Consider the following 26,111-nt stretch of genomic DNA (forward strand, 5'->3'; position numbering starts at 1 on the left):
AAAAATATACTTTAAAGATATAAGCTTTTTAAAAATGTAAAAATTATTTTGATGCTTAAAAATCTTAATCTAAAATCTGACCGACAGTGCTCAGCATATAAAAGAACACCCCTCACAAATCATTCTTTTAAATTCATATTTTTAATGAGAAGCTACGCAATGTTATATTTGTGCATATACATTAGATTAGTCAGTACTAAAGCCAAATCTGGAGCTTATCCAAGAAAATAACTTACGATAACAGTCGAAAAACTAGTACACCTAAATGTATACGTTAAATACAAAGTACAATACAGTACAATAAATTTAGTAAGTACTGAATACAAAGAGGAAAAATCAAGAGAAGCAAAAATTTTTGAAAAATTGTTGAAATTTTGTAGGTTGTAATTATTTTTGCAATATTTTGCTTGAATTTAATTGTATTATATTTCATTTTCTAAATATGTTTGCTGACTAAAATATTATTTTAATAAATCTGTTGTGTTTAAATGCACCAAAATACATTGTCGATATTCACAGAGAAATGGATAAAAATATTCATTTCCAACATGGGGTGCACTCACATTATGCTGAGCACTGTATATGAACAAACATTTACATACATTTGCATCTCTATCAACATATATCTATCCACTAAAGGCAAATCATACACACAACAATAAAGATAGTGGTTTGTACTAGGTTTATAACATTTGCTGCATTTTTTGCATGCTAAATGACATTGATATTACTTTCCAGTCAGTTTCCTGTGCCACTAATTGCATCAAGTGAATTACAAATATTTATATTCTACTCTAAGGCTTATTCTTGTGACCTCGCCCCTGATCCAGCAATCACTGTTTTTGTCTGACTCACTTTGTGGGTTCAGTCATCAAATTAAAAAAGCTGTCCAATATGGAATAGTGTTAGCTAAAACAAATATTCTTTGTTTATGGAAAAAAGCATCAAAACCACTTTTAAATCCTGGCTTTCAGAATTCTCTAGCACTTTACATTTAGATAGACTAAGACACATTCTATCTGATAACATTGCCGGCATCGAAGCCACCTGGAACCCCTTTTTTTAATTATTTGTCAAATGCCAAGTATAACAGTTTAAAGGTATAACCCTGTCATTGTCTGCAAGGTCACCATATTGCCTGCGCCCACTGGCCTAGATATAGATGTGTAACATTGTTGACCCATGTAAAATACTAGAGGAACTGATGTAATGGTCTTTTGTCCTTTTTTTTTGTCTGCTTTTTTTTGTCTTTATAATTGCTTTTTGTATTGCTCTGTGTTGCTTTAAGAAAAGAAAGGAAAAAAATAAAAATAATATATATATATATATATATATATATATATATATATATATATATATATATATATATATATATATATATATATATATATATATATACATACATGGGTGATTCAGAAAGAATACCACAACTTTTGGGTTGATGTCACTCGAGTGTCTGCAGGGGGTCATATTGATCATTTTTGAAGTTGATCAAAAAAACTTTAAGTACTCTTCACATTGGTTAATTACCCAAGGTTCCATCCTGTTTCTTTAATTCTTTTTGAATCCCCCTGTATTTTTAATATCATTTATTTGTTAGTTTTGTTCGCTTGCTTGCTGTTTACACACCCTCTACCCTATCACAACATTGATTTAAAAGTTTGTCACATTAACAATGTACAACTTTTATTTAAATAGTTTTAATGTAATTTAATTCCAAAGAACGAATTGTTTGATTAACTTATTTCAACATTACAAGTAGTTTAGTAAAGGTTCAGTTTAGATTTTCAGTAAAGATACTTTTGTAGGCCTGATAACTGACCAAAACATGGTTGTTGCTTGTTCTTTGTCACAATCAGCCTAATTTTTGTGATACATTAGAAAGTAAAACGTTATGATGTTAAAAGTTATAAAAATGTTATGATGTTAAAATGTTATGATTTACATACTAAACATACATGTCATGTATATTATCTTTAAAATATATAGACAAAAACTGAGCAATAATGAAACTGAAACAATGTCATTCAGAAAGTTAATTGCAAGAGATTTGCAAATAAGTTATTTATAAAAATAATTATATCTACAGCAGGGAATAAAAGTTTTCATAATCTCCTTCCCAATATGAAAATATTGAGGTAAAGTTGGTTTTATATTCGCACATTCAGACTTTCTCCTTAATAATTTGCAAATTCTAAACAGTGAAGTCATGTTAGCAGCCAACAACCATCAGAGTACATTGTTCACAGTCAATTAAATAGTGCTAATGTCGTTTTAAAGGCATAATTGCATGTGATTTCTGTCCGAATATATTCAAAGTAACATGGTAAACAATGCATGGAGCTGTCACCGAACGAATGTGCGAATGTAAAAGCAACTTTACCTCAATTATGAAAATATTGTACAACTTGATCAATTTTTATCATCATTGTTGCACAACATAACACAAGTCCTTACCGGATATCTTTGCACTGGCACAAACACACTCCAAGACATACTAGAAACAGGAAAAACGGTTCGAAATACACTAAGCACTTTGCCATAAGACATATATACAAAACATTCAAAAGAAATAAGTTACTGTCCCGACTATTTCCGTTCTCTTCAATGAAGGGACTTGCATGTGTGCTGGTCATATGATGAGAACCACGTGATTTAACTGTCAATCATTTACTTGATGAAAAAACAAACACGTTATTATTCATATAGCGCATTTAAATGAACAATAATCACGTATTATGTTGAATAAATTTAATAAAGCTTTCTCAGAAACGTATCTTAATTTGGTTCAGGTGGAAACAGGTTGTTTACATGGAAACGGAACGTACTGTCGGCGTTTCTTGAATACGGAGGAGCTGTAATTTGACGCACACGGGAGAGGAGGTACAGCTCAAGGATACTGGATGCGTGATATTTGCTATGGCATCCAGCATCAACATAAAGAATGGATTCTTTACCACCAAAAAGTCGCTCCATGTAAATATTCCCAATCCCCGTTGTCTACAGAGGCAAACAGAGATCAAATGCACAAGAGCTGTAACAAACTCGACACGACAGCACAATGAACAGTACTGCATTGACATAGTAAGGTAAGTTTTGAGTTAAAAGGTTCATTTGCTTTATATAGTTTTACTTAGAAGCAAACAATTCTGCAATTTTATGCAAAACAGTCAGGGTTAAACCTATTGACAATATCCCAGAGAACCAGAATATTATTAATCTGGATGTATATTAAAAAAAAAGTATATGCTATGTTTATAATTTAGTTAAAATTATTTTTAAAACAATATATACATTAATTAATTTTTCCTGTGGTTAAAATTAAGATGTAACTGTCCAGAGTAGGGCTGGATAATATGGAAAAAATGCAACCTTGAAAATTATTTTCCATATTGAACGTTAACGATGTATATTTCGATATAAGTTGTTAATGCTTCCAATGAGTATCTCAACAATTACTGAAGCCACAAAAATTAGAGGGTCCATTAAATGGCATAACATATTTTCAGCCGATAAAATTTCGGTGGCCGAAATTTGGTACATCTCTAATATCACATTTTAGTTCTTAGATCAATATAAATAAAAAAAAGTCCAGAGCTTATTATGGTTATCAACATAAATGTTATCACGATTTGATATATCGTTTATCAGCCCAGCTCTCGTCCAGAGATTGAAATATCTATGAAATAATAAATATGAGCAATTACAGCGTTATGGATGTGACATTTACAGTAAAATCTCAAAACATATTGACAGAGGAAGTTTATGTTAACATTATATTGAAACATCTCTTTATATTTTTCAAAACAACTAGCCACAGAGTTGCGGGAGCAGAAAATATCAATATGTAAACATGCTTCATATTTTAAGTGAGGAAAATAAACATGCGTTATAGATATGACAAAAAAGTCTGTAAGTTTACAGTATTCAACATACTTTGTAGAAATTCTGTGAATTAAACTGCACAACCCAAAAGAAACAGTGCTAATCAAAAGGATAAGAGTTGGATCACTATAGAACAAACATGATTGATTTGATTTTATTTGACATTTTTGCATTTATGAGGTAAAAGCTTCGTAATGGATGTGACAGATGGGAAATTGGCACTTGTGTGACTTTGGTAAATCAAATATAATTGTTTGAACACATCGACAGAGACATTTTGAGTATTTTTAAAGCACTGTGAAATACAAGCCTACACAAAAAAAAATACAGAAACGGTTTTGCTATTTTGGCGAAAACTTAATTTTTTTCATGGCAAGGTTGACATTTGCATGGAATTGCTCATATAAAAATATAATTTGCTTAATTTAAATTGTTTGAAAGTTTTTGACAGGTTATGAAATGCTTTAAAATGTATTATTCATTATTAGTTAATCTTAATGCTTTAAATAATTAGACATTGTTTTAAAGAATATGCCTTTTGTCAACTATAGCGTGTCAGGAAGTTACACACTAAGGTTATTTTCATTATTGTTTTTTTTTATGGATGCAGCACTTGACACTTTTTATCTCTATAGAATTGTATCAACTATATATATTTTAAACATATTAGCCCTTTAAGAGGCACAGCAATAATTTTTTAATAAATTTTTTGTTGTAAAGTTGTGCTTCTGATACCACACGAAGCAAGTTTTTTTTTTTTTTTTTTTTTGATGATCTTTTTTTATGACAAGACTACTGAAAAATCTTACTCAAGTAAAAGTACTATTACTCAAAAATGCAGTCTAAGTAGAGTAAAAAAAAAGAAGTTTATACATGAATTTTGTGTGTGAGAACAAAAGATTCTGTAGTGCATTTAGTTATTGTTTAAGGCCATTTCAGTCATCATACAGTAGGTATCCGTCATCATCTCATCAGTGACATGCAGTCTAAACAGTCTTTTGTGTCTTGAGGTTGTGCTGTCTGATGCAATTTGATTAGACTTGAATCTACTTCGTCTACCTCCTAGACAAGAAAAAAATTAAAGTAGTGACTGTAGGTTGGAGGAAAATAGTGGAGTAAAAGTACCAATACAGCACTAAAATGTACTCAAGGGAAAGTAAAAGTTCACATTTTTAAAACTACTTTGTAAAGTACAGTATTTGAGAAAACTTACTCAATTACAGTACTGTAGTTTGAGTATTTGCAATTTGTTACTCACAAAAGATCAACTCTGCAATCACAATGGCTTTTAAATGGATAAGAATATAAAATAATGCTTTATGCTAGTTTTATGGGGACTGACGTTTTACTTTCACTCATAGGAAGAAAGACTATGAGGGATTTTTGTGTTCACTGCTTCTTCCTGAAGCTGCTCGTCGCTCTGCACTGGCACTGAGGGCATTCAATGTAGAACTGGCACAGGCAGGTATTCCTGCAATAATGCACAGACTCATTTATTTGGTTCATTTTAAGTTTTAGACAGCATACACTGTTGAAGCATCTGTATTTGCTCAAACATTTGTTTCTTTTCTTTTAGATCAAAGACTCAGTTTCTCACAAAACCATTGGTTTAATGCGAATGCAGTTCTGGAAGAGTGCCGTGGAGGATATTTACAGAGATGACCCTCCAGCACAGCCTGTCAGTGCAGAACTGTGGAGGGTGAGTCTTCACTCTATATTATTAAAGAAAAGGGCTTTTCACAATTGATATACTTAACTGTGTGTCATTCTGAAAGCAGATAATCCTGGAGAGTATTTCAGAAAGCAGGTTACAGTATGTGAAATACCAGGAAAAGTTTAAGGGTTTGCAAAGAGGACAACCTCAGCTTGCAGATTCAAAAACTGAGGTAGTTTCAGGGTGTATATGTTACCATAGCAACTTATGCTCTAAGCAAAACCAGCTCTGGAGCTATATACGTGTGCATTTCTTAATATATTTCTTAATATAAATTCTCAGTAAAACGCTATTACAAAGTAATGTTTATTTGTACTGTTATTTAACTCATTTTTATCTCCACACACACACTTTCATTCATTTTCATTTCAGCTTAGTCACTTTATTAATCTGGGGTCGCCACAGCGGAATGAACCGCCAACTTATCCAGCATATGTTTTACGCAGCGGATGCCCTTCCAGCCACAACCCATCACTGGGAAACACTCATACACTCTCATTCACACACATAGACTACGGACAATTTAGCTTACCCAATTCACCTATACCACATGTCTTTGGACTTGTGGGAGAAAACGGAGAACCCGGAGGAAACCCATGCAAACACGGGGAGAACATGCAAACTGACTCAGCTGAGGCTCGAATCAGTGACCTTCTTGCTGTGAGGTGAACATGCTACCCATTGCGCCACAGTGCAGCCCACACACACATATACACCTTATTCTTCATGTAAAATGTTTTGGTCTAAATTGTTCTACCATGAATTAGCCATAAATTGCTGATTTGGCAATAAATAAACAAACAAACAAACAAAATCCGTTGTTCTTCAAGCACAGGCTGTTTTTATTTCAATCAACTTTTTATTTAATGTATATTTAACATGTAACTAACAGTCAAATTTTCTTCACAATAAAAAGAAATATAAAAAATAATTTAAGATGAAGGTAAATTAATTCGCATCTATTAGTAAAGGGGCGATAAGCTTTAAGAGTGTAACTCATTAAACAGAAGAAGAAAGAAGGGGTCTGATATGCTGCTTTTTGGCATCTGTTTCCATGGTGACTTGTGTTTTCGGGGTTCTGTTGGCAATGTGTTTTGGATTAGCATACTCGGAGTTGTCTGAGCTTAATCCCAGGGGCAGTTCTGGAGACAATATACCTTGAGTAAGTAGGGTTAATCAACCCAGAGTTCAGGGTTTAGCAGATAGTAAGTTAACCTTTCTTTCAGGAATACACCCCAGGCTTATTATTCTTCATGTTTCATCCTTCTCATAATTATCTCAGGTTAGCATTCAATTCTGACTGAGTTTTTATGTGCCAACACTTCACACTGTAAACTCTGATTACTTCCTGTCACAAAGCAGAGCATTACATCTGACACCATTAACATGCTTATTTTAACAGCGTCATTGATTTATATAAACACAGCATGCAACCCGTTTAAATACAGGCTCTTGTACTGCACACCCTCTTATTATATATTGTCAAATTCTCTCAAGTTGACTTATTAAACATTTAAAAGTAAGAAAAGAAAGCTTTTCTTTACTCCAACTGAAGCATTTTCTAGCTGTTAGCCATTTAGTTCCCTCAAACACTGAAATGACTGTAAATGCATTTTGTTTCTGCGACTGTTTAAAGTATATGAACATGAGGCATGCGATTGGCTGTCAGGTGTTAGACATTTAGTACAATAAAGTCTTTAGCAATGCTGCAAGCGGTGTAATTGTGTATAAAAAGGAGAGCTAAAATGTCTACACTGCAAAACATGCTTTTCTTACTTAGATTGTATTGTATTGTCTTGTTTCTTGTCAAAACAGGCCTAGGCGATTTGGCCTAAAATCAAAATCTTGATTAATTGATCATTTTTTAGTGTATTAGTAACAATAGCATCCATACTGCGAGTTGCTACATCAAGGTCATTTGCGTTTGCGAGTGCATTTAGAAATAAAGAAAGATCAGGTAAGTTATTTGTAAATTCGTCTTTAGTGGACGGGACGATAGTTCTACTAGGGCGATATATTTGTGCGGATCTGCTAATTTCAGGTAAGCACAGCTTATATAGTAAGAGGTAGTGGTCTGTTATATCATCAATTTGTGGTATAATGTCTACATCAATGACTTCAATTCCATGAGACAAAATTAGATCTAATGTAGGCTTTAAGTGATGGGTTGGACTAACAATGTTTTGCTTTATCCCAAGTGATTATAATAAATCTGTAAACACGAGCATTAATGTATCGTTAGTGTCATTTATGTGAATGTTAAAGTCTCCTACAATTAGTATTTGATCAGGTATAACTAAGTCAGAAATAGTAAGTCAGAAATTAGTAAGTCAGAAGTAAAACCAGAAAACTCTTTTAAAAAATTGACAGGGTCCTGGGGGTCTATTTCGATTACTTTTCGATTTATTGCCCAGCCCTCAGTCCAAATATCTGAAAGTTCTTAAATCAAGAAGCATTTTCTTGTCAATCAAAACATACTGTCTTGTTTTAAGAAAAAACTCACTTAATTTTGGCTCATTATTTCTTAAAACCGGTGTTTGGCAGATTCCTTTAAAATAGTATTTAGTTATAGTTACTAGTTACTTCTCACAAATAGTAACTGAGTTAGTAACTGAGTTACGTAATTATAAAAGAAACCAATTACCAGGGAAAGTAATTATTGCGTTATTTTAAAACAATCTATTTTGTCAAATGATTATAAAATAAATTTAAAACATTGTACATTAATCTACACTATTTTAATATTGTTGTGGGAAAATGTGAGAGACGACCCTCAAATTCAGCATATCACTATATTATCATTACTATAGTTACAACACAAAAAATGGTTTAGAATTTAATTTAGATATTATTTTGTTTAATTCTGTGTGAGTAATAAGTGTTTGTAGGGACACAGTAATTCAATTGATTACTTGTTACTGAAAAAAGTAACACAGTTTATTTATAGCACCGTTATTCACTCCTTAAAACAAGCAAAATAATCTGCCAATAGGGTAAGGGAACTAATCTTGTTTTTCCTTATTTTGCTCATTTTAAGGAAAAACTCACTTAATTTTGACATATAATTACTCAAAACAAGACAGTATGATTTGCTTGACTTGGAAATGCTTCTTGATTTAATATTTTTTAGATATTTGGACTAAAGAAAATAAGAAAATATTTTTTTTGCAGTTTAACATTCCTATACAAAGCATTATTTAGAATACTAATGACACGAGGTTTATTTTGTAACAAGACCCTGTAAAATTTAAGTACACTGGAATTGTAATGATTGGGAGAACTTTAGTTTTTAAGAAATACTCCTAATACTGTTCTTTTAATGCTTTTATTCAGCAAGGACACTTTAGAATTTATCAAAAGAGATTTTATATTGTTAAAATGTTTCAGTTTAATTAAATGCTGTTTTTTTTTTTCTTTTGAACTGCTCAATCAGTATTCTGAAAAATGCAAAGAAAAAAATAAACAAAAAAACAAAATAACAACAACAGCACAGAAAGATCATGTGACACTGAAGACTGGAGACAACTCAGCTTTGACATTACAGAAATATATATTTAATTACTATTAATGCATTTAAATAAAATTTTATGTATTAAACTGTAATAAATATTTGACAATATTAATGTTTAGGTTTATATTTAACAAATAAGTGCAGCCTTGATTAACTTTTCAAAAATATTTTGATCCAAATAATTTAATAATAAACCTGTTCAGCAATTTTCTTATTTTATGTGCAGCACGATTGAAGATTTAGACTTGAACATTCTTGAAAATACTGATCTCTGATATACTACCAGCAACTAGCTCCCCGCAACTATCACATGATCTCCCACTAAAGACAAGTAGGACTGCCTGGTCAGTACCCGGGTGGGAGACCACATGGGAAAGCTAGGTTGCTGCCAGAAGTGGTGTTAGTGAGACTAGCAGGGGGCTCTCAACTTGCGGTCTGTGTGTGTCCTAATGCCCCAGTATAGTCAAGGGGACTCTATACTGCTCAATGAGCTTTCGGATGAGGCGTTAAACCGAGGTCCTGACTCTTTGTGGTTGTTAAAAATCCCAGGATGTCCTTCAAAAAAGAGTAGGGCTTTAACCCCGGCATCCTAGCCAGATTTTCCTACTGGCATTTGACTATCATGACCTCCTAAACAATATCCTAATTGGCTTCATCACTCTGTCTCCTCTCCATCAATCAGCTGGTGGACAGTCTGGCGCAATATGGCTTCCATAGCATCATCCAGGTGGATGCTGCACACTGGTGGTGGATGAGATTTTCCCCAATGTGTAAAGCGCTTTGAGGGTCCAGCAAAGCGCTGTATAGATGCAAGGAATTATTATTTTTAATACAGTAACTGCTTTGTGTTCACAGGCGGTAAGGAAACACACATTGACAAGGAGGTGGATGTTGAGAATTGTATCTGAAAGAGTAAGTTGTTCATTATATAATGATACCAGTAAAGAAATTGATGCAAATCTCTTTTTAAATGAACTAACTCTGACAGCTGTCCGAGAGACATGCATGGCTAATTCTAGACTCTGAAATCTGTCATTCAGTGAGGCACATTATGCAGTCTGTCTGTCCTCTGGCAGTGGTATTAAATCATTCTGTTTTAAAAAGGAAAAAGACATGGAGGACAGAGCATACCGGAACCTTCAGGATCTGGAGGCCTATGGAGAAAACACACAGTCCTCTCTGCTTTACCTGCTCCTGGAAACACTCGGTGAGCTGCCTTTTCTTCATCACTTGCTTAAAGGAACAGTTGCAAAGTAGCCATTCAATTATATGACTAGCATTTTTTTTATTGAAATAAAATTCAATGTTTTCTTTTTAATAAAGTTTTAATTTCAGCGTTTTCAGTTAATTGTTCACTCCAGGGGCCTCATGTATCAATAAGGTTTGATACATACCATGCAGTTGACCTGCCAAACTTTAAAGCGCAATTTGCAGCGATCGCAGGTTTTCCCAATGTAATCAGAGCGATCGACTGCACACACATTGCTATAAAGGCGCCATCTTAAGACGAATTTGCATACGTGAATCGGAAACATGTCCATTCTATAAATGTGCAAATAATATGTGATGCTCAAATGCGCTTAACAAATATTGTAGCAAGGTGGCCTTGGTCAACCCTTGATTAATTCATCCTCACAATCAGCATAGTTGGGATGAGGCTCCAAGGTGACAGGCACCCGGCGATTGGGCAGCTGAAATGCCAGTGGCACTGCCTTGATAAGAGCGGAGGGATGCTGCTATACCGCCCTAACAGTGTCCCTCTAATACATCTGTGTCTCCCACAGACATGGATACTACTCCAGACAGTAATGTGTCACCCACAATTGAGGCAACTCTCTCCTCAAAGGGTGTTAGTTCAGCATCCCCTGTTCCTCTGCCTGTTTGGTCCACACTTTGACGGTGCGCCGCTGTTCTCCTCTTAACCTGCACCTTTACATCAGACCATTTCTTTTTTAATTCGTTCACTGTACGATGTTCTGACCCGACTGCATTAACCATGTCAGCTAAACTCTCCCTCTCTATTTTTTTCTGTTGTTATTAATTCCGGAGGACAAACTTGCAAATAACACAGTTTTTCTCCAGTCTTGCTTGCTTTTGCCATTGCTTTTTCGTTTGGTTTTGCCAAAGTAGAGTCATTAATTACCATATTTATACGGGGGAGGAGGCAGGGAGGGGTTTAGCGCTCAGTTTCACGTTAATTCGGATGTACAGAGAGATTATGCGTGGGATTCCGTGTACGCAGTGTTTTATACATCTGAATTTTTTCCGTACGCAATGTTTTAGTATTGATTCAATGCAAGTCTTTGTACATGAGGCCCCTGGTCTTCTGATGTGCTGATTTCCTGCACATTTCTTATTTTTTGACAGTGTTGAAATTTGTTATGCCAAATATCATTAGAATGTTAAGTAAAGATCAAGTTACATGCAGATTATTTGTAGATTTTCTACTGTGAATTTATCGAAACTCAAGGTTTGTTTAGTAACGTGCATTAAGAAACACTTCATTTGGACAAATACATAGGTGATTTTCTCAATATCTATTTAACCCTCAGAGTACAGACTTTCAAATAATTGTATCTCTAACCAATATTATTCTGTCCTAACAATCAATAGAATGCTTATTTATTCAGCTTTATTCTCCATTTCCAAATATTTACATATTGACTGATTTTGTGATCCAGGGTCTCTCTTTCTCTCCATTTCTATTTCTCTCTCTCACACACACACACACACACACACACACACACACACACACACACACACACACACACACACACACACACACACACACACACACACACACACACACACACACAGTAGTCAACATCTGAAGTGGATCAAAACGTTTTTTTTATGGTCATATATGACAAGAATAGGTGTTGTCCAATAGTGTTAGGACACATTTGATAAAAGGTTTTTTGATCCACTTCAAATGTTGACTACTCGGGGTCTTAGTAAGTCTTAAAATGTCTTCAATTTACTGAAATATTGTGGTGTAGGTCTTAAACCTTTTTTAAACAGGTCTTAATTTTTCTACAATCTTCTAATTACCAACAATTTGTCTTAATAAAACTTTAAAGTTTTTATTCAAAAAGGTAATTTTAACTCTTTTTACCATAAGGGTTTAATTATTTTTCTTACAATAACATTTTTTTAAAAGTGCTCCATGTATTTACTGCTAAGGACACCGACCTGGACAGATTGTTGTGCGTAGATTTATTTTATTATAGTTTTTAAAACTTGGTAATTATTTTTTATTTTAAAGAAAGTTTATGTTGGAAAAAGTGTCTGCATACAAGTAGAGCTTGCTTGTTTTAACACAATATTTAAAAGATTTTGCTAAAAACATCAAAAATAAAAATGTTATTATTAAATTATTATTGTATTAATAAATGTATTAAATTATAATATTTTTTAATATGGCAAATAAAAGTCTTTTCCATCTGGGCCATTTTTTTTTTTTTTTTTACAAATTCTTAGCGTTTAGCCCTTTATGAGTCTAAAATTTAATTCATAATGATTTTAAAAATGTCTTAAAACATCTTAAATCTCAAAGTTTTAGGCCTTAAAAAGTTTTAAATTTACTGAAATATTATGTTGTAGGTCTTAAATCTTATTTAAACGGGTCTTATTTTTCCTTTGTTTGTGTATTGCCACCCGATCTGGCCATTAACACCCATACAACAGTTAATCTCAATAAAACGTATTTTTAAACTCGATTTAATATAATGGTTTAATTATTTTCCTTACATTAACATTTGTTTAAAAGTGCTACATGTATTTACAGCTGGGACACCAACCTGGACAGAGTGTTGTGTGTCGATTTAGTTTATTACATTATTATATAGTGTATGGATGCAAGTAGAGCTTGCTTGTTTTTAAATATTTAAAATATTTTGCTAAGAAATATCAAAAATATTACAAAAAAAATTATAATTTGTTTATTATTGAATGTATTCAATTATAATTGTTTTTGATATGGCAAATAAAAAACTTTTCCATCTGGGCCATTTGAACAATTCCTTAGCGTTTAGCCCTTTATGTGTCTAAAATTTCATTCATAATGATCTTAAAAATGTCTTAAAGTATTAAATTTAACTTGGTAAAACCTGCAGAAACCCTGCTATTGTAAACATATATCGTGAAATAATAATTAATATTATTATTACTGTTGTAAAAATATTAGTGGTGTTTTTGTTTGTTTGTTTGTTTGTTTGTTTGTTTGTTTGCGTTCCATCAATACACATTTTATTTTGGCAGAAAAACAAAAGCAAATTTGTCTTTTGAAATATGTGTCTCTTTTGTTGCCAGCAGACAGTCTCCTTACATTATTCGGAAGACGTTTGACCTATTTTGTATTCTCAATTGCATATTAATGGTGACTCGCAGCATTTTGCACAGCAAACAGAGACACTGAAAATGCTGTTTACCTGAGCTGCTCACATAAAAATATCACAGATAACATATTTACAATTACTGTGCAGTCTTAGCAATTTGACAGTCACAGACAGACATATTACATTCTGAAGCCTTATTAAAATCAATGAAAACAAATCCACCCACAAACCACTTTATTTATTTATTTTCCGCTCATGTTTTTTATTTGTAGTTGGTGCCTACTGCATGGTCCTGAGATACACCTTTGTCAATTGACAGTATAACTCCAATCAGTTAAAATGGTCTCATTGAGGTATATGCTATGTGCGTATGTTTATATAGGTGTGAAAAACGTTCATGCAGATCACGCCGCGAGCCACATTGGCAAAGCCCAGGGCATCTTGACCTGTCTGCGGGCGACCCCATTTAACAGCAGCAGACGGAAGGTCTACCTGCCCATGGACATCTGCATGCTGGTGAGCACATCTGCTGTCATCTCTGAAGCTGCCTGTAATTCCATGCTTTTCCTGACATCAGGGGGACGAGACACAATCCATGTGCTGTTTGTGAAGCTGCCCAGTGCCCTCTCGGCTGCTAAATCCAAACCCATGGGCTTTGTTTCAGCCATCTGTCACCACTGCAGCCTGAACAAGCCATTAGAATTGGGATTTAGACGATCACGGCTTTAGTGTAACAAAAGAAACGAATATGATCTGTCGCTTATCCTGCGCTAATCTCAGCTAGAGTCATTGTACAGTATTAAGATTAAATTGTGTTACATAGATTGTTTTGTAGTATAAATGCGCCTTCGCCAAAAGGGGGCGCTGTTGTTTCACTGTAATTTAGGAGAACAGGTCGTTTGATTTTCGAGGTTAATCCCCTGAACATTTATTTAATAATTTCATTCATTCATTTATTTATTTACTTATTTATTTATTTATTTATTTATTTATTTATTTATTTATTTATTTATTTATTTATTTATTTTATATTTATTAATTCATTTACTATTCATTAATTTTTTTATTTATTCATTTATTTATTCATTTATTTTTATTTATTTATTCATTCATCTGTTCATTTATTTATTTATTTATTCATTCATTCATTTATTCATTCATTTATTTTTTCATTTATTTATTTTTACAATTATTTATTTATTCATTTATTTTATTTATTAATTTACTTATTAACTAATTTATTTATTTATTCATTCATTCGTTCGTTCATTTATTTATTCATTGATTTATACATTCATTCATTTATTTATTCATTTATTTATTTTAAAATGTATTTATTCATTTAATTTTGTATTTATTCATTCATTCATTTATTATTTTATTTATTTATTTTTTATTTTATTATTAATTTACTTATTAATAATTAGTTTATTCATTCATTTGTTCATTCATTTATTTTTTCATTATTTGTTCATTTATTTATTTATTCATTGTTTTATACATTCATTCATTATTTGTTCATTTATTTATTTTAACATTTATTTATTCATTCATTTTTTTAAATTTATTTATTCATTTATTTATGTATTCATTCATTCATTTATTCATTTTTTCATTTATGTATTCATTCATTTATTTATTAATTTATTTTTTCACTTATTCATTCATTCATTTATTTATTCATTTATTTATGTATTCATTCATTCATTCATTTATTCATTTATTTTTTTCATTCCTTTCATTCATTTATTCATTCATTCATTCATTTCTTTCATTCATTTATTCATTTTTTAATTTATTTATTCATTAATTTATTTGTTTGTTTGTTTGTTTGTTTTTTTACTGCTGCATAGTTAATTGTTTGATTGACATGCATTACTTATTGTCTTCACTAATCATTTCTAGTTAACTCCCTTTATTGAATTAAACACATTGAGACAATACAGTTTAAATTAGGTTTTGTGAACCTATAATTCAGTAATGCATTCCAAGTGCAATGTTGAATTAAAGCAGACTGCAAAAGCTTTTGAAGGTTTATCTACATTGCAGAATATTTACCGTCAGAACGGAAACAATGCTAATGTGCAACCTTTCAAGATTAGCCAAACATGTTTGTTTCACTAGGTGTACCTGTGGGTGGTTTTTTTTCTTTTTCTTTTTTTATGTTAGGTAGACTGTAAATACAAGCCTTCTGATGTCTTTTTTTGTCAGTTTGTGTGCTGTAAAATGCCACTTTCGAGAATAAGGACAGATCAGTAATGACAGCTTACAATTACACTGCCTGGTTATTCATGCTGCCGATTACCTCCTAGTGCTTTTATTTTGCCTCCAGATTTTGTTTGAGGAACAATTTCCTTTTAAAAATAGATGACAGCTTCTGCAGTATTTGTTTATTGATCACTTGGATTTATCAGTGTTTCTTCAGAACACGGTTAAAGGAGGCAGCACAATCACAGACGCTCAGAAGGGTTTTATATCTCTGTTCGAAACTAGATGCCCACACATATAAAGAATGTTATTTTAGCAAATATTTTCTTTGAAGAAGTCTTGAGATGCAGAGTCATAAACACAGAACCTGTTATGTACTGCATACAGATGTATCATATTCTCATCCAGCATACTAATTTAGGATTTTTATGGAATGCTAGATGTTTTTAAATAATTTTAATTGCAATTCTTTACATTTTCAGTGGCCTACTTACAGTTGAAGTCTAAATTGTTAATGATTTATTGTTTTTCAAATGAGGTTTAGCAAGGGATTTTTCACAGTATTTCATTCATTCATTCATTCATTCATTCATTCATTTTCTTTTCGGCTTAGTCCCTTTATTAATATGAGGTCGACACAGTGGAATGAACTGCCAACTTATCCAGCACATGTTTTATGGTGCTGCAACCCATCTCTGGGAAACATCCATACACACTCATTCACAGTCATACACTACGGACAATTTAGCCTTCCCAATTCACATGTACTGCATATTTTTGGACTGTGGGGGAAACCGGAGCACCCCGAGGAAACCCACGTGAACGCAGGGAGAACATGCAAACACAGAAACGCCAACTGACAACCTCATCCCTCAAACTGAGGGAACCTCATTTTTCAAAGTTTTTCCTATAATATTTTTTCTTATGGAGAAAGTCTTATTTTTTTATTTTGGCTAGAATAAAAGTAGTTAAAAAAATTTTAAAGCCATTTTAAGGTTAAAATTATTAGCCCTCTTAAGTAATATTTTATTCTATTGTCTACAGAACAAACCACAATGATTTGCCTAATTACCCTAACTTGCTAATTAACCTAATTAAGTCTTTAAATTCCACTTTAAGCTGAAAACTATTTGTTACAACACCTGAGTAGTCTAGGGGAGTTGCGTTGCACACTTGGACTGAGGATTTGGTTAAACAGAAACACTAACACTAACAGAAATAGTGATTTATTTACAAGTGGTGATGGTGAAACTGTAAGTTATTTACAGTTTAGAAACAGTAAAGTAAATTTTTAGAAAGACTGGCTATGGGTGGAGCTAAAGAAAAGAACCAATCAAAACCAAAACAGTTTTACCAATATTCAAAAATAACCCCATCCAATCTAATCTAGGAAACAAACGATATGAAAAATAATCTTCAACCTCAGTGACGTCCTACCTAATCTACACTAACTAACAACTTAACCAAAAATACAAGGGCTGGAGCATACCCTCTTACCTAGTGTATCTCTAGACAGTTGTAAACCTATGTGTTGAGATGTGTCTCATGACTTGCTTACCTATCCTAGCCTTTCTAACCTTAATGACAAACACGAGGGTAGGGAAGGAATGGTAACACAAGGGTAAGAACAGACAGCAACAAAATTCAAACAACAGCACAGTGTAAATTAAATAAGGATGAACAATATCAACAAACAGGGATATCAAAACTATCGGAATATACTAGCAAAAAGCACAAACGCAAACCATCAAAGCAAGACTTTTTAAAGGAGAGGTGGCATAAATGGATTATAATAACTCTAATAATGAATTACTAATAATTCAGAAGGCCTAATAATTCTGACTTTAACTGTATATTAAGGCCAGAAAATGATTGCTATTTGCACTGAATAAGGATACAGTAAAACTATTTATAAAGATATATTTATTCTCTTTTTTTTCTAATATAATTTCCAATATTATTAGTAAAGTAAAGAATTATTATTAAAGATATGCTACTGAAAGAATCTTTCTTATTTATATATATATATATATATATATATATATATATATATATATATATATATATATATATATATATATATATATATATATATATATATATATATATATAATTTGTTTTTTTAAGCTTTTTTTCTTTGTTAAATACAAAAACAGCACAAAGATCATAAACTGGTATGAACACAGCAACCCCAATGATAAATCAGAAAATAAAAATAAATAAATAAAACCAAATAAATAAACAAATAGGGGTATTTACCAATCAAAGAAATCATAACATTCAAATGTAACTATCAAAGTGTGATTAATTGTTCCAATAAATCTTTAGCATAGCACTAATCATTTTTTAGGAAATTCAGAAAAGGTTGCCATACAGTTTGTAATTGGTGTTGAGATTTTCGTTACATGGAGCGTATCCTCTCAAGCTGAATCACTTAATACAATTCACTCATCCACTCTCTGAAGCATGGAGGGTCGGAAGTTTAAGAGTATCCTTTTTTTTGCAAGAGTTAGGCCTATCAAATGGGTGCATTGTTGGAACTTTGGAAAAGTGTGTAATTTAGTGAGTATTTTCCTAAATATTATTAATGTCATAAATACATTGCAAAAAATAACATATTGTCTCCAAAAAATATTCTCTATTTCTTTTTATCTTAAAATGTTACACTGATATATCTTCATGTAAGATTTGTTCTTTTTGAGTGTTTTCTTTTATTCTGCTGAACACTAAATATTTTATTGAACGCCATAGTCAGAAAGAAAATTAATCTATAAGTTAAAGGCCACATTCTTCAAAATATCTATTTCTGTGTTCAACAATATTGATCGCATTTACATTTTTGGGTTGAGAGGTATAAGTGTTATTGCTTTGCACCTTCAAATATGTGTGGATAAAGAAAGTATTCTGATATCATCATCCTCCCCTTTCTATCTATGAGTTAAAATTTACTGATAATGCATTTTCACTGTTTCTCCCCCAGCACGGAGCGTCTCAAGAGGACTTTATCCGTGGCAGCAGGGACCAGAACGCCAGGGATGTGGTTTATGACATTGCCAGCCAAGCCCATGTCCATCTCCAACACGTATGTAAAGCTATATTACTATCTGTGCTCATATGGGAAATGTGTTGCATGTTGCCCAAATATTTCAGCACATTGCATGCTATTATGCAACTTGATTAATTTTCAGAAGTGAAATCACCCCTCCTCCACCAGCAGCTCGTATGACCCTTCAACGTTGCCCTCTCCTCATTACTGAAATTATTAAAGTCCACAGAGTGTTCCAGGTAATATCTGGAGGAAACGCTAATCAGAGATTTCGTCAGATATTACTCACCTCAATTTGCATATTTGGTCAGGCGGTGTGAATCAAGGTTACCATCGAATGAATGGTTAAAATATTACAAACGAGCAAGGGCAAAACTGTAAGTTCATACTTTTTATGCAACTGCGGGTTAATGGTTTGGGCGAGTTATGAATACATTTAGCATTTTGCCCTGCCAAAAAATGACATAAATAACACCCTATGTTTAGAATCAAAGATTTTATATTGTCCATAAAACATGTACAGATTAATTAGCCACAAATGATTTTCAGCTGAAAGTGCAGTCCTTTGTGATTCAAAAAATGTTAAAATAATAAAACTAAATAAATAATTTCCATACCCTTCTGATAATGTATGATAATCCGAAGTGGTGAAATGAGTAAAAGTAATTAAATTTACCTAGAGAATGAAATCTAAAGGTTTGCAGACAAATTCATTCATTCATTTTCGGTTTAGTCCCTTTATAAATCTGGGGTCTCCACAGCAAAATGAACCGCCAACTTATCCAGCATGTGTTTTACGCAGCGGATGCCCTTCTAGGTGCAACCCATCACTGGGAAACTTCCATACACACTCATTTACACACATACACTATGGCCAATTTAGCTTAACCAATTCACCTATAGCACATAATGATGCTCTAAACAGGGTGGTAACAACTTCTTTAGAGAAGAACCCCATAATTTCTTTGTGCAAATTATATTGCTTTACTTGCACGCACACACACATTTTTTTTTTTTTTTATTATTGTCATTATTATTAAAAATTATTTTAAATTAAGTAGGATATTGGTTTTTTGTTGTTGTTTTTTTTAAGTATACTTTTACAATTTGACACATGCAAACCACTGCAGAAATGTTCTAACCATCAGGCCCATGTCATATACAGTACAGATACTTAATAAATAACTTACTATAAATTAAAAGCATTAACGTATGCTGTTTTTTCATTTTCACAAGCTTTGAAGATGTAACAAATTCCGCTTTTAAATAACAGGTCACCTATAGCTTTCATCATGAGCCACGGCTGTGTTCAAAATGTCATTAATGTTTTCAAAATGCACTGTGAAGGGAGCACAGTTGTAAACATGAAGATCGCTAAAACTGAATAGTAAAAATACTTTGAAAGCAAATTACACCTAGGAGAGAGGACTTTAATGCTTTTTTTTTTTTAATTCCAAGTTTAAATGTTAGAATGTTCGAAATGAATAGGGCATAGGGGGGATAACTGGGAATAGAACACAACCAGGATCTATGTTTCTAACTACAGCTACAGAGATGTAGTTGCGACTGCTCAAGTTTGCGACGCAGTTTGCGAATGTTCGTTGAAACGATGGATTTGGTAAACGGCAAATCAACGAACTATGTTTGTAACGACACAACTTGCGACCTTAGTTGGCTAACGATGGTTTTCGGAATCGCACCCCTGACTGGTTCGTTTGAATCAGTGTAATGTACTGTCAGAATTTATATTTGTCCTTTTTGGTTTTACTTTGTAGGTATATTTCATTATTTCAACTTAAATTATCAGTAGGGGATGGCAAGTATTAATTTAGTTTTGCCTGTATTGCCACTCAAAGTGCCAGCACCTTGTGACTTTCTAGCATTTTATGAATCACCAAAGGAGCACAGTTGAAAATCATCTATAATGTTGTACTGAAGAGAAAACCTACATTTACTTCTTATTTACATTTTTGGCCAAACCACCCCTTAAAATGTGCTTAATTGTGATGAAAATAATCTCACGACGCAAAGAAAGAAATCAATAAATGTATGCGCTAATATACCTATCAAATAAATGAATTTATATGTAATTCAGAGGTTCATTAAATATATCACACAGCACTTCCGTGACAGTCTTCTTTGTGATATGAGCTTAATATCTTGACTCATTACTACTCTGTCTTGCAGGCTAGATCCTTCACCGAGAGCGTTCCACATTCAGCCATGCCTGCTTTCCTACAAACGGTGAGTAATTTCAGCTTCTCTCCTCTCCCAACGCCACACAAATGTGATGTGACACCGAGAAGCTCATGGCTGATCCTCATACTGCCTCCAAAAGAGGCGGATCCTCATCGCCCCACATGACTCCCGCAAACAGCTCATGCTCTGATTACACTTCTTAAGCTTTTTTTCATGCTTTTACAGTCTTTTCTCTTAAGGGAAGCCCACATGAAAAGAGCTGAGGGAGTAACTCGCTGTATTACGAGGCAAAGCATAGGGGAGCAGTCTGTAATTTTCAGTCCAATTCCAGCCTGGTTGCCGGTGAAATGCTTTCTGTGAAGCAAATGGCCCGTAAAGCATTTTTTTGTTCACTTTCTGTCACTGTAATGTCCTGCTCCTACTTTCATTTCCTCGTCCCTGTGCTTAGCTGTCTTTATAGCCATTTCCCCCCCAGGCCTTTTAGTGACACATTGCGCTCCACTTGCTTTGGCTGGTGTTAATCGTGACTGTGCGCTCACAAAAGGTCTTTACTGTAAGGATTGACATTTGAGGATTGTGTTTTGTGTTCAGGTTCATTCACAGTCGCAGGAGGAATTATATGAGCCTCTTGGTGTTATTGTAAATGGCAAACTCAAAATAAGTCAGTCAGCAAGCCTACACGTGTTTTCCTTTTCTGTACTGTGAATTAAAACTGTGAGGTGAGCCATTTTTTAGCTATTAAAAGTAATGTTTCTGAAACAAATCATCATCTTAAATGCATATGGTGGGAAACAAACTACTCTCAGAAGTGCTTGATTCTGATTGGTCAGTAATGACATTTCAAGGTATATTATTGGTTGCAACACAGGCTCATTCTGAAAACGTAGCCGTAGCCATCGATCAGTCGGTGAGTCCGTCAGTCAGTCAACAGCGGCCTATGTAGGACTTTGCAATTATTTTGCAAACTTTTTATTTTAACTATTGTCTTTTTATAGTTGTCATCATCATCACTTAATTTTCATTTAGTTTTTGTTGGTAGAAAATGTTTTTGTCAAAAATTGTGACAAATTTTCTGAAGGAAATTAACACAATGTACTTCCTGGGGCATATTTGTTGCTCTCCAGAAATGTATATAGGGGTATGTTTTCAGAATGAGCCTGGGTTAATATTATTACCTGGTAACAACCACGGAAACTAATAACACACATTCATCTGAGAACTTTGAATCATTATTACATGGTTTATAGAATTAAACCTATCACAATAATCAATATATCAACCTTTACCATAACATAACACATGGCCATGACCTCAGTATTTTTTTATGATGCAATATATATTGTCCAGACAAAAAAAATATTAGCAATATTTTATATTTTATTTTATTTATTTGCACAGCATCTCTATGGTGTATGGTTAAAAAAACACCATAATATTTATTATAAATTACTATAGTTTTTACATGTGAGGTCTGTCTTTTACCATTGATCATTATTATTATTTATTTGTTTAGGATATGCGTTTTCACATTCTGATTCCAACGCTTAATTATTCAGTTGTTAAAATGACTATAATTAAATTAAATCTTCTGCAGAATAAAATGTGATGTGTTCTTTGGAAGAGTGTACTTAAATTATGACGCTATTATTCTTGTGTTATATAATAAGTGGCATAAAATGATCTTAAAATGACAATGATATCATTTATCGCAATATATTGTCCGACAAAATACAGATATCGTGACAAGCCTTTATAGAATTCTTGTTTCTGATTAGTCCTTCACGACATTACAAAGTATATTATTCACAGATAAGAGCGGCTTAAACTAAAGGCATCTTGTGACTCAATAATACATGTGTTAGAGTTGGCTGCATTCAATCGGTTTTTATTTTAAAGCTTTACGTAAGTGAATTACAGCTCATATCAGTTTTTTTTCTGTCTATTTTTATGCTTTTTATGGAAAGTAGTCATATAATAAGCAGGATAACATGCAGTTGAAGTCAGAATTATTAGCCCCCCTTTGATTTTTCACAGTATGTGTGATAATACTTTTTCTTCTGGAGAAAGTTTTATTTGTTTTATTTTGGCTAGAATAAAAGCTTTTTTATTTAAATTTTTTAAGAACCATTTTAAGGTCAAAATTATTAGCCTCTTTAAGCTGTATTGTTTTTCGATAGTCTACAGAACAAACCATCGTCATACAATAACTTGCCTAATTACCCTAACCTGCCTAGTTGACTTAATTTACCTAGTTAAGCCTTTAAGTGTCACTTTAAGCTGAATAGAAGTGTCTTGAAAAAGATCTAGTCAAATATTATTTACTGTCATCATGGCAAAGATAAAAGAAATCAGTTAATAGAAATGAGTTATTAAAACTATTGTTTAGAAATGTGTTGAAAAAATCTCTCCATTAAACAGAAATTGGGGGAGAAAAGAAACGGGGATAATAATGTCGGGGGGCCAATATTTCTGACTTCAACTGTACATTTAGGCGGTTGTTTTCGCAGAATAAAACCCTTGTGCTGCCATCAAACTATTGTATATTGATATAAACAGGGCTTCTCAAAGTCTGGACCTGGAGAGAATTTAATCTGTACCAATCTCCATTTCATATTTCAAGAGCACGACTTGTGTGTAAGGGATTAAGTGTGGCTTTACTATTTTGAAAAATGCATGTTAAACTTATAATCTTGTTAGTTTTTAATGTCTTTTTGACGATGGTCCAAAATGAAACCGAAGGTGGTAGTTTTCCTGTGTGATGCTGTTTTTATGACTCAAGTGACACACTTTACCACAGTATGCATTTGATTGGGATATCAGTTCCAGAAAAAAAAGTTGATGAAGAGAATTTGGACAGAGAGACACGTGTTCATTTTGCTCCAATCGAGCGCTGTTCTGTTCTGTAATGATATGGTTTGTTTACATGTATATTATTTTGCAAGTGCAAATGTCAAACACCACTATGAAATGAGGGTTCAGCAGCTGATGAAATATATATAATACTGTATTTTGCACCATGTTTGACCTACCTCATTGAGTTGTTTACATTTCATGCAAAATTGTAGACACTTAAATTGAATTCAATTCACCTTTATTTGTATAGCGCTTTTACCATGTAGATTGTCAAAGCTGCTTCACATAAAAGATCATAGTAAATTGAAACAGTGTAGTTCAGTTTTCAGTGTTTAAGTTCAGTTCAGTTTAGCTCAGTTCAGTGTGGTTTAATAATCACTACTGAGAGTCCAAACACTGAAGAGCAAATCCATCGATGCGCAGCTCTACAGATCCCGAACCAAGGAAAAAACGTCACCAATTGGCGAAAGTGAAGAATTAAAAACCTTGAGAGAAACCAGACTTAAATTATGCATCACTTCCCACATTTGCACTGGGTATTAATGTTTTTTAAATGAGAAAAGGCATTGAATTTTTTAATAGTTGATTTATACTCACGGGCCACTTTATTAGGTACACTTATGCCATGTGATACTTATGCACGTTAATGCAAATTTCTAATCAGTCAATCACATGGCTGCAACTCAATGCATTTAGGAAGGTAGACATGGTCAAGACGATCTGCTGCAGTTCAAACTGAGCATCAGAATGGGGAAGAAAGATCATTTAAGTGACTAAACATGGCATGGATGTTGGTTGCAGACAGGCTGGTCTTGAGTATTTCAGAAACTACTGATCTACTGGGATTTTCACGCACAACCATTTCTAGGGTTTACCGAGAATGGTCCGGAAAAGAGAAAATATCCAGTGAGCGGCAATTCTGTGGGCACAAATGTCTTTTTGATGCCAGAGGTCAGAGGAGAATGGCCAGACTGGTTCGAGCTGATGGAAAGGCAACAGTAACTCAAATAACCGCTCGTTACAACTGAGGTATGCAGAGGAGCATCTATGAACGCACAACACATCGAACCTTGAGTCGGATGGGCTACAGCAGCAGAAGACCACACCGGGTGCCACTCCTGTCAGCTAAGAACAGGAAACTGAGGCTACAATTCGCACAGGATCACCAAAATTTGCACAATAGAAGATTGGAAAAACGTTGCCTGGTCTGATGAGTCTCGATTTCTTCTGCGACATTCGGATGGTAGGGTCAGAATTTAACATCAACAACATTTAAGTATGGACCCATCCTGTCTTATATCAACGGATCAGGCTAGTGTAATGATGTGGGGGATATTTTCTTGGCACACTTTGGGCCCATTAGTACCAATTGAGCATCATGTCAATGCCACAACCTACCTGAGTACTGTTGCTGACCATATCCATCTCTTTATGACCACAGTGTACCCATCTTCTGATGGTTACTGCCAGCAGGATGATGCATCATGTCATAAAGCGCAAATCATCTCAGACTGGTTTCTTGAACATGACAATGAGTTCACTGTACTCAAATGGCCTCCACAGTCACCAGAGCTCAATCCAATAGAGCACCTTTGGGATGTGGTGGAACGGGAGATTCGCATCATGGATGTGCATCTGACAAAACTGCAGCAACTCTGTGATGCTATCATGTCAATGTAAACCAAAATCTCAGGAAAATTTCCAGTACCTTGTATGCCATGAAGTATTAAGGCAGATCTGAAGGCAAAAGCGGGTCCAACCAAGTACTAGTAAGGTGTACCTAATAAAGTGGCCGGTGAGTTTATGTATAAGTTTCCCAGGCCTTTGACATTGATGAAAATTCTGATGATAAAAATACATTGCTATATTGTACTAACTCAACAGACCTTATTAGTGAAGCAATTAAACTCCAGTTAAATCCACAAGATTCACATATTTGTTTCTGCAGCGGTATTTCAATCATTTAAACTCTTTGTTATATATATTTTAAAAAGACATGGCACCACTTTCCATTAAATTACCCGTTTCCTTTTTGCCATTCACTTTCTTCTTAGTACATTTAAAGCATTTCAATAATGTATCATCCTTCAGGCTCGCTCAGAAGTAATTAAACTAAGCTTGTCTGAGCTTCTTTGTGTTCTGTGCCTCAGGTTGTTTTGGAGGACTACCTGCAGAGAGTGAGGAAAGTCGATTTCGACGTGTTTCACCCCAGCCTACAGAAGAGGAATCCAACGCTGCCCCTTCAGCTGTATTTACGGTCATGGAGGAAGATCTATTGATCATCTGCTTTTTAAGATGAGCTCCTTGTCAAACGAAACAAGCACTTGCAATAAATCATCAAGCTACTGTTGACAGTTA

General features: G+C 33.5%; 2 protein-coding genes across 3 annotated transcripts in view; one reads left to right on the top strand and one right to left on the bottom strand.

The window, feature by feature from the left end:
* The window catches only part of nagpa (N-acetylglucosamine-1-phosphodiester alpha-N-acetylglucosaminidase), a 34,549-nt gene extending 31,924 nt beyond the window's left edge, over window positions 1-2,625 (bottom strand). Inside the window, exon 1 of the mRNA XM_056475325.1 lies at window positions 2,458-2,625. Coding sequence (XP_056331300.1) covers window positions 2,458-2,543 — 86 coding nt within the window. The 5' untranslated portion in view covers window positions 2,544-2,625. The remainder of the gene's footprint in view (window positions 1-2,457) is intronic.
* A 221-nt stretch (window positions 2,626-2,846) lies between these two features.
* On the top strand, window positions 2,847-26,111 carry ndufaf6 (NADH:ubiquinone oxidoreductase complex assembly factor 6). 2 transcript variants are annotated; one of them, XM_056475326.1, is made up of 9 exons: window positions 2,847-3,089; window positions 5,247-5,346; window positions 5,462-5,584; window positions 9,966-10,022; window positions 10,215-10,317; window positions 13,830-13,963; window positions 18,636-18,737; window positions 20,889-20,945; window positions 25,904-26,111. In XM_056475326.1, exons 1-9 carry the CDS (start codon window positions 2,920-2,922, stop codon window positions 26,030-26,032), a joined length of 975 nt encoding a protein of 324 aa, XP_056331301.1. In that variant the 5' UTR covers window positions 2,847-2,919; the 3' UTR covers window positions 26,033-26,111. The 2 variants fall into 2 exon arrangements, with proteins under 2 accessions (XP_056331301.1, XP_056331302.1); XM_056475327.1 differs by lacking the exon at window positions 2,847-3,089 and having other exon boundaries at window positions 5,262-5,350.

Source organism: Danio aesculapii, chromosome 16 (assembly GCF_903798145.1).
Source record: "Danio aesculapii chromosome 16, fDanAes4.1, whole genome shotgun sequence".
NCBI lineage: Eukaryota > Metazoa > Chordata > Actinopteri > Cypriniformes > Danionidae > Danio > Danio aesculapii.